Below are 10073 nucleotides of genomic sequence, written 5' to 3'. Positions count from 1 at the left end.
TCGAACGCCGGTACGCTAGGGTGCGATGCTGAGCAGCCTACGGGTGTTTTAGCCTCTAATTATGCCTCCGAAGAAGGTCAATGCAAGCAGGACAGGTGAAAAAAGACAAGTTGTCCGTCCAACTATTGCCTTTAAGAAAGACATAATAGCTAAATATGAACGAGGTGTACGAATATCCGATCTTGCTAGTGAATACAGCATGGCTAAATCTACTATCAGTACGATAGTAAAGAATAAGGAGGCTGTGAAATCGAGTGATGCGGCTAAGGAAGTTAGCGCTATAAGCAAGCAACTGCCGCAAGTTTTGGAAGAGGTTGAAAAACTTTTGATGATTTTTCTCTCCCCACCGTCCACCACAAAGGTAAGAAATCCTATTCATAATCCTTTTTTTGTTTTTACACGTTCATGTTAGCGTAATCTTTCGTACGGAAGATTACGCTAACGCGAACGTACGATTAGCCTGGGTTAGCTTCATGTTTACGTTCATGGTAAACATTCAGGGTGTTGGAGCGGATTAAAACGATTTTACATTACTTTTAATGGGGAAAAAACGATTTCGGTGATCGTACAAATCGGTTTTCGAACAGGGTTCTGGAACGGATTATGGTCGAGAACCGAGGTTCCACTGTACTTGTATTTCTTTCTCTCTCTCTCTGTCTTTTCCACCCCTTTTCTTTTCATCCCTCTTTCTCTTATTTCTCGGGGGCGGCAGTAGCTCAGGAGGTAGAGCGATCGTTTTAGGATTAAGGGATCCCAGTTCGAATCCCGGCTTGTCCGTGTTTCATGTTGAAGTGTCCTTGGGTAAGACACTGAACCCCCAATAAGCAGGTTAGCGCCTTACATGGCTGCACAGATCACGGCTGCTATTGGGAAATGTGAAGCACAATGTAAGGCACTTTGGGAAGTCATTGACTTGAAAAGCGCTATATAAATGCAGATCATTTCATTTCATTGCATTTCTTCCACTCTCTGTCTTTGTCTCTGTCTCTTTCCCTCTCTGTGTCTCTCTTTTTCTCTTCCTTTGTTGCTCTTTGTCTCTTTCTCTCTCTGTGTCTTTTTAACTTCTTTTGCTCTAACTTCCTTTTTTCCTTTTCTCTTTCTCTCTTCCTACCCTTCATGCTTTCTTTTCTCTTTTCTCTCCTTCTGTCTTTCTATTTCTCTTTGGATTTCTTTACTCCGCTCCCTTTCTTTTCCCCCTCTCGACTTTTTATCTTTTGTTTCTCACGCTTTCTCCCTCTCTCTCTTTTTCTTTCTTTGTCCCACCCTCTCTCCATTTCCCTCCCTCTTTCTTTTATTTCTTTATCTCTCTTTTTTTTTCTTTGTCCCGGCCTCTCTCTTTTTCCCTCCCTCTTTCTCTTATTTCTTTATCTCTTTTTCTTTCTCTTTAATCTATTAGTCCGACCCCAGACAGAATATATATTCTATCGTGTGGCCCCCGATTCAAAATGAGTTTGACATTCCTGGGCTAAATGGAGAAAAGCAGGGTGACATTTCTCTTGCTGTGGATTACGAGGAGGATGCTGAAGACTCACAATGGCCGAGCAGAAGGTTGATTGGGAAAAAAAACCTGAACGCAGACCAGATGATACAGAAAGTTGACGAGTTAAAGAAGAATAGTTGAATCCAGCAGATGTTTTTTACCAAAATTAAAAACACAATTTTGCTTTATTTTTCCTTTTTTTTCTCATTTTTTGAATTTGTAGGTTTTTTTATAGAGAGCAGTTTTTTTAAGTTATTTAATGCTTACGTTTGTTAATTCTGGACTAATAATCTGTTTGTTTAAAATTAATAGTTTTTTAAGAAACAGAGTAAAGTTTTAGTGTATTCAATAAATATTTATCCAGTTTTGGCCCTCTGTGCAATTGAGTCTGACACCCCTGCTTTACCGGAACAAAGCCGTTTGTCTTCACGAGTGGAAAATAAATGATTTAGCAGCACATCACTTGGATGGGTTTTAGATGTCCGATGTTTGTTTGTATTCCTTAATTAAGGCATTTGGTTATTTTGCAGTTCTAGTCTTTACATTTTATGCATGACTGTGACTTGTTTAATTAAGTGATTTGAGTAATTAAGTGAAAACAACTGCTTGAGCGAATTACCATAAATTAAATTCAATTGAGAAAGTAATTAGTTATCTTGCCGGGGATTGCAGTGAGTTAATATACTGGGGAGACATTATGGGCAAATGCTAAAGGCTAAAATAACAAGAAATCAGTTTGTTCTTTCTTTCTTTCTTTCTTTCTTTCTTTCTTTCTTTCTTTTCTTTCTTTCTTTTTTTCTTCCTTGCTTTTCTTTTCTTTCTTCTTTGCTATTTTTCTCTCCCCTCTTTCTTTCTTTTTTCTGCCTCCCCTCTTTCTTTCTTTCTTTCTTTCTTTCCTTCTTTGATCCTCCTCTTTTTCTTTCTTTACTTCTTCCTCGCTACTATATGTCTTCCTTTTATTCCTTCTTTCTCTCTTCTCTCTTTCTTTTCTCCTTTCTCTCTACTCTCGATATTTCTTTCCTTCTTTCTCTTTCCTCTCTATCTTTCTTTTCTTCTTTCTCACTCATCTCTTTCTTTCTTTACTTCTTTCTCACTCCTGTCTTTTTTCTTCACCACTTTCTCCTCTCTTTTTCTTCACCTCTTTCTCTCTCTATTTCTTTCTTCACCACTTTCTATCTTCTCTCTTTCTTTACTTATTTTTCACTCCTCTCTCTTTATCTTTCTTTCTTTACTTCTTTCTCGCTCTTCTCTTCCTTTCCTTCTTTCTCTCCTCTCTATCTTTCTTTCCTTCTTTGACTCTCCTCTTTTCCTTTCTTTACTGCTTCCTCTCTTTCTTTCTCCACCTCTTTCTCTCTCCTCTCTTTCTTTACTTCTTTCTCACCCCTCTCTTTTTTACTGTATTTCTTTCTCGCTCCCCTTTTTTCTTTACTTCTTTCTCGCTCCTCTCTTTCTTTCTTCCTTTCTTCCTCGCCCCTCTCTTTCTTTACTTCTTTCTCGCTCCTCTCTTTCTTTCTTCCTTTCTTTCTTTCTTTCTTTCTTTCTTTCAAGTTTTTTCTATTTTAAATACTGGACACCTCCAAAGGATACCAGTTTGTTATTATGGCTATTATTGCGCATTGTTGTTTGTCTTTTTGACTATTATGCACTGTTCTACATCATTGTCACTGTCGGCTTTGTTGCTGTTTTTTTGATTGACACACACACACACTTAAGATTTTAACCTTAACCTTAGATGTTTAGTAAAACGGCTCAGGGGAGAACGTTTAGAAGAGAACATTTGGGTTCTCCCCTGTTCTCCTTGCAAGTTCAAAATCAATTGATATATTCCCTCCTTATTTTGCTAAACTATGAACTTAACGCTTTCTTTTTCCTTTTCTTTTTCTATCTCTTTCTTTCTGTCTTTCTTGATTGTTGAAGGTTCATCATCGAATTACAGTGAAACCTCGGTTCTCGACCATAATCCGTTCCAGAACCCTGTTCGAAAACCGATTTGTTCGATCACCGAAATCATTTTTCCCATTAAAAATAATGTAAATCGTTTTAATCCGTTCCAACACCCTGAATGTTTACCTTGAATGTTTAACGTAAACATGAAGCTAACCCAGGCTAATCGTACGTCCGCGTTATCGTAATTTTCGGTACGGAAGATTACGCTAACATGAACGTGTAAAAATAAAAAAATCAGGTCGTTTACAAGTCATTTAGCACCCGGGTCTCCACAACAAGTGGTGAGCGGTTCATTGGAAAGGGGGCTGCGTTCCAACACCCTGAATGTTGGGCTCCGTTCCAACACCCTGAATATTTACCTTGAATGTTTAACGTAACATGAAGCTAACCCAGGCTAATTGAAGGTTCGCGTTATCATAATCTACACCCGTACGCCGCTCAGCATCGCACCCTCGCGTACACACTCAGGCATTACAGGCGTTCGAACTCCGATGTTTCGACCGAACAGCGAAGCAAGAATTTCTCGAAATTTTGGGTCGGACTCCGATTTGTTCCAACTGAGAGGCTTTCGAAAACCGAGGTTCCACTATACATAGAAATCCTCATAACTTTTGTTTAGTTGTGTTTCTTGAATTATAATGGTTTTGGAGGTGTGAGGATTCTGGCCAGTGTACAAAAATAGTTTTTGTTTTTTTGGTGAACTATACATTACTTTGGAACATAATGCACAGCTGTAGAGCAACACCGTTTTTTACATGCTTATCTTGGTAAGTGTAGCTTTCCCAACACATACACATCAATAAATAACAGCCACTGTAAGTAGATGTGATTAACCTTTTATTAAATAATGGAAAAAACACTGTTATTATTCCCAATATAACGATAGCACTCAATTCTCATTCATCTCCAATTGACTATATACTGGACCACCCATTTGCTGCTTTTCAAACGACTATTCCATACTCAAAAAAAATAATATAGTTTCTCTTTTGATAATGGTACATCAAATGGAAGTCCGAATAATCTGCTTGTGAATTTATTTGATTTTCTTGCCTGTATCCAAGCAAAGGAAATTAAAGCAAATATTTGTCAATTAAATATGAACCCAATATGTCAAAATAGATATATTTTTTGTTGGCAGAAAAGATCAGATTCTGACTTGGATTGTTAAGTGTGTTAACATGCACACTATTTATCATACATTAAGATATATCTATATACATATTTTATTTAAATATACCTTAACCTTTAAAGTTTGAACGATTGAGCATTTTCCAGAACTGACCAATACTTGATTTGTAAAGTCTCTTAGTACATGTTTCTAGATAAAACTCCAGTTCTCTCTTTAAAAGTGAAAAACAAATACAAATAAGCCAGTTACAGAGAATGAGCCTGTCAACACAATTATAATACCGTATTTTCCGCACTATAAGGCGCACCGGGTTATAGGGCGCACCCCCAAAAAATAGTTTTTGGTCCTATATTTTCCATACATAAGGCGCACCGTATTATAAGGCGCTACAATGGGAACGTCGACAAAACAGTCAGATAGTTCAGTCAAACTTATTACCCCTTTAACATTCCGAAGGCTTGCAAAGAAGCAAATACGTGTCTCAGACATGTACGGAAACAGTGTCTGTACGATGTCTCTCAAATGCATCGTTCCAAATATCATTCGGAAGGTTAAAGTCTTGGGATTCAAGAAATGCCAAACATTTCTTAATTTCCATTTTTTTTTTTGCTGGCAACTGTGTGGACAGCAAAGTAAGAATTTTATTGTGCAGGGAAACGGGGTTCTTTACTGTGCATATGACAATAAACACTTTGAATTGAATTTACTTTAAAAATAGACTCATCACAGAAACATCAAGAATGTTCTAAAACAAGATACCGGGAAAATATAAAGCCGCATAGCTCACCTAAGTTCTCTTGCAGCCATCACGTTTAATAATGATACGTAACCATGGTCTTTTTACAACCGTGAGTGTAGTAAATCCAGGAGAGTAAAAATATTTACAAATACAGAATAGTAAAAAATGTTTTCTCTATGCTGTAGTGCAACCCAACGTGTGATTCACATTCATTTTCTTCGGCCAATTGCAGGCTTTGTTTCGCCCCTTTAGCCTATGCGAGCCTGTAAAAGATAAAAAGGATCCGTCCCCTCCGAATAACTTTAGAAAATAGTGACAGATTCAAATGATGATTGACACATTGGTTAGCATACACCGCGGACTACTTCGCCTTCGGGGGAAAATCTAGTCGGCGGCTGCTTGCCTTAGTTGCAAGACTTTGCGACTTAATATTGATCCATATATAAGGCGCACTGTATTATAAGGCGCATGGTCAGCTTTTGAAAAAAATAAAGGCTTTTGGGTGCGCCTTATAGTGCGGAAAATACGGTACTTACATGTTTAAATAAAAAATGACATTCCTTGAGACGCCATCATTTGTCCTTGGATTGATACCAAACTAAAAAAATATTGTCTTTCGGCATACAGCAACTGTTTAATAGATATATTGTGCTTTAAAAATTGTAATAAGTGCTTGCCTTTGCTTCATTTGTGCTGATAAAGAATATTTCACTGTTAATAATGACATTTTACCTCATGTCATCAGGCGCAAGTATTCTTGAGTCAATTTGTTCGGAGACTGGGATCACTTGTGCTTCTCATTGACGAAATATGTGTGCATGTTAACATACCAGAGTATTGCCCTCACGATAGCTTTATACAGAGAAAAAACGACATGTCATTCATATACCTTTGCAAATGTGTTTTTGCTAACACTCAAGTACACATTCGAAGCAAATATAAGGTGTATCCCAATAGCAGTTCAATAAATTCCTTCTCAGGTTCACATGATTTTCATGTTGAATTGAATGGGAGTCTCAGGTGGGCTAGCCTCCTCGGTTTCTTCCTTGCGAGGCACATACTCAACCTCTATACTTGGTTTTGGGTTGTCCTTCCCTCTGCTCCACAAAAACAGGATGACCAGACAGAAGAGTACAACGCCGAGGAATGAGATGAACCCCATCGTGGTGGCAATTATGAGAGTCTTTACGTCGAACGGGAAAGGAATTGTGGTCCGGGTCACATTTGCGCCTTCTTCGCTGGGTTGGTTGAAGATGAATGCAAATGTTTTGTTTGGCTGATGAGGCCAATTAGGAGAGTAGCTATGTACAAAAAGGTGAGCTATTTTGGTGTCATTGCCTGCTGCATTGCTGGCAATGCATAAGTAGGTCCCATTGTCTTTGATTTGGGCGTAACGGACCTCCAGTCTTCCGTCCTGGGACACAGAAAGTCTCGAACCCGTGGTTTTAGTGGTGATGTATTCCTTCTTGGGAGAGAGCCACATGATGACAGGGGAAGGCTCGCCCTCAGCTTGGCAAGAGAAAACAACTGTGGTCCCTTCGTCCACATGGCTCTCTTGAACCTTGTCGTCCAGGATCTGGGATTTCGCGCAGATAAAATAATGAGGAGGCAGGATATCTGGGAAGTCCTTAAACTCCTTTCCCTGCACCAAAGCAGGTGTCACACAAATGGGCTGGTGCCTGTTAAAATTTAACCTCCACCGACGGCGAAAAACCCAGAGCAGGCGACAGTCGCAAGCCAAAGGGTTGTCATTCAAAGCCAGGGTTTCCAGATTACCCACTGAGTGGAAAACAGTCTCTTCCAGGGTGCTCAGGCTATTGCTGGAAACATTGAGAACGTGCAAATGATTCAGTCCTCGGAAAGAGTAAGGCTCGATGGCGATTAATCTGCCACCGGCCAGGTGAAAAGCCTGGAGCTTTTGCAAACTATGGAGTTGATTCCCTTCAATGGTAACAATAGGATTAAAAGACAGGTTTAGAAAGCGCAAATATCTTAGGTGACTAATTGCTTGGTAAGGGATGGCAGTCAGATTACAATTTGTGACAGCTAGAGACGTCAGGTTTATTCCAAATAAGCATTTCGGTGTCAGGGTATCCAGGGAAGGCATCTGTGAGATTTCAAGAACTCTGAGCCTATACAGCCGCTTAAATGAGTAATCCCTAATGGCAGTGACGTTCAGATAGCGTAATCGGAGTGATAGCAGGTTGTGCAGATGGCTGAGGGCATCGGTGGGCACAGAGGACAGCTTGTAACCCTCAATGTTGAGAGTTTCAAGATTGCTGAGGCCATGAAATGACCGTGGCGAAATGAAAACCAGCTCGTTGTCACCAACTTCCAATGCCCTCAAATTGTAGAGCTCCTGAAACATATAATCCAGCAGGATGACAATTTTGTTCTCGCTTATATCCAGCTGTGTGAGGTTGTTAAGGCCTGTGAACACCCCAAGCTGAATCAGCTTCAGCTGGTTGTTGCGCAACCCCAAACTCCGAAGATTCATGAGGTTGCTGAAAGCCCCAGACTCGATGGATGAAATTATATTTTCGTTCAGCTGGAGGTCTTCCAGCTGTGGGTAGTTGATGAACTCTTCAGGGCCGAGAAGTTTCAGACGGTTCTTGCTCAGATCCAGCAGCTTGGTTTCTGTGGGGATGCCTTCCGGGAAAGCGGCCAGACGTCTTCGGTGGCACACGACCGATCGCTCTTGGGCATTGCAGTCGCATCGGGAAGGGCAGCCGGTGGTTGACCCGGAGAGGACGGTTCCCAGCATCAGGACGAGGATGGGCTGCCAGCACGCCACTAAGTAGCTGTGGCCCCCTGCCTCAGCAGAGACCATCTTACTTCGAACCTGTGGACACAGAGAAATAATGAATTGGGGGGAAGGGGATACAAATTATTTTCATTATGTTTTTGCGAGGGTGACAATTTTGACCAAAGGAGCTCTTATTGAAGGACCTGGAAACAGATTTAAAGTTATTTGGACCTGTCAATAATACTATAACAGATTTCTGCCATCGGCAAGACAAAGAAAGAATACCCTTGCCCTGGAGTGCAGTAGCTTGTTTTCCATGTCTCTTTAGCAAGTTCTGGATTCTTGGAAGGATACTGAGAAAAGGGAAGGACCATGGATCTCGAAGACAAGTCTTTCCCTACTCTCCGAGGTCAATTGTAAAAATACCTTTGGAAATGCTACATTAAAATGTTAAAATACGGCCAATGAATGTTGAAGTAGTTCAAAATGATTCTTGCATAGAGCCAGTTAGGTCAGTGTGACTCTGGTCATACCTGTGTGGCACCATGTTAAACCAAAATGAGGATAGAAAAGCACAAATAAGTCATTTGCAGCATTAACACCATCCTGGGAGTGTCTTACTGTGCAAAGCTATGGTTATGTTCAAAGCTTTTGGTGATCTGTTTCCCTTCTTTTAGATATCAAACTTGACTGGTGGAAAAATGTTCGAATACACTTATGGGATAAGTTTTACCTAATTTTCTGGGTTGTGATTTATTTTGTTTCATTCAGAATGAGCCCAGGACCTCTATACTGTGAGGCAGGCGTGCCAACTCGTCATTGACCCTATTGATTAATTGTTTTGACGAAATAAATCAGAGATAATTTAAAAGCTAGTTTTTAGTGTGTTGCTAATGGTCAAGCGTAAAAGAGATTTCATTGGATGCCATTTCTTTATTTTGACTCACTGTTGTTTATTGTTATGTATCATTTTTGCTATCGGCCAATCATGTTGCTGTTTTTTTGATATCCCACACACTTTAGGGCTAATCTTGTCATGATTTCCCATTGCCCTCACCTGTGCCCGCTCGTTTGGCTCAAGCTGTTGCTCGTTTCCTGATTGGTTCCCCTCCTATTTAAACTCAACGTTTCCATTCACTCCTTGTCAGTCCGTCAGCAAACCTATGCACATGCAAGGCAAGCAGTTTTTGACTCTGGCTCCCGCCTGTCCCGTCCTTTCCTGTATCCTGCTCATCTACCCCTGGCTTCCCACCCGACTTGTTTCTGCCCATCGACCACGCTCGGATCTCCCGTCCTGGCTGCTTAACTTGTTTCCGTCTTCCGACCACGCTCCGATACCGTGAGCTCCCTGCTCCTCCTGATCTCAAATTGTTGGCGTTTGTTTTCCCACACTTGACTTCTCCGCTTCCGCAATAAAGTTTGTTGTGAAACGTTACGCGCTTGGCTCTACCGGCTGTTCTGGTCCTGACAAATCTGTTTTTGTAACCTTGAATATGTGATTTAAAAAAGGGGGGCACAGGAGGAGGGTTTGAGAATGGGATGGAATCTATTATCTGAATACCCCTTTCCTGGTCTTGCAAGTTTTAAATCCATCTATGTCTTCACACCTTGCATTGACGTCAACTAAAATTTGAACTTGATAGTTATTTAATTTGATATAAACCTTTAGCTCCAATCCATTACTTCTGTGGTCAATGTTTGCGCTGTTACGAAACAGAAACAAGATTTTAGAGTTTATATGCACAAAACAACACAGGATTTTAGATCAAATTAATTTAAGTACCAGATATACTTATTCTTAATGCAAGTTGGATAAGATGTTTTGCAAGACAGGATAACCTTTTAAATAGCTTATCTCTAATTTTATATCTGGTCAAAACAAACAGTGACTGCTTTTAAAATACAGTCAAAAAAATAAAGAGAGCAAGCAAATAAGAAAAGCCGGTTCAACATCTTTAAATTAGCTGACAATTGTAAATTTTACAAAAGCAAGCAGCCAAAAATGCATGACTCCACGGCACACAGCCGG

At 40.2% G+C, this 10073-nt stretch overlaps 1 protein-coding gene across 1 annotated transcript in view; it reads right to left on the bottom strand.

Annotated features, from left to right (window-relative positions):
* Window positions 1-4247: 4247 nt before the first annotated feature.
* Window positions 4248-10073, bottom strand: part of LOC148366794 (leucine-rich repeat and immunoglobulin-like domain-containing nogo receptor-interacting protein 1-B) — a 30167-nt gene continuing 24341 nt past the window's right edge. Inside the window, exon 2 of the mRNA XM_088333597.1 lies at window positions 4248-8140. Coding sequence (XP_088189723.1) covers window positions 6281-8140 — 1860 coding nt within the window. The 3' untranslated portion in view covers window positions 4248-6280. The remainder of the gene's footprint in view (window positions 8141-10073) is intronic.

Source organism: Urocampus carinirostris, chromosome 4 (genome assembly GCF_059441175.1).
Source record: "Urocampus carinirostris isolate Australia breed hairy pipefish chromosome 4, RoL_Ucar_1.0, whole genome shotgun sequence".
Lineage (NCBI taxonomy): Eukaryota > Metazoa > Chordata > Actinopteri > Syngnathiformes > Syngnathidae > Urocampus > Urocampus carinirostris.
Note: the sequence above shows the minus strand (reverse complement) of the source record. Positions and strands in the feature narration are given on the sequence as shown.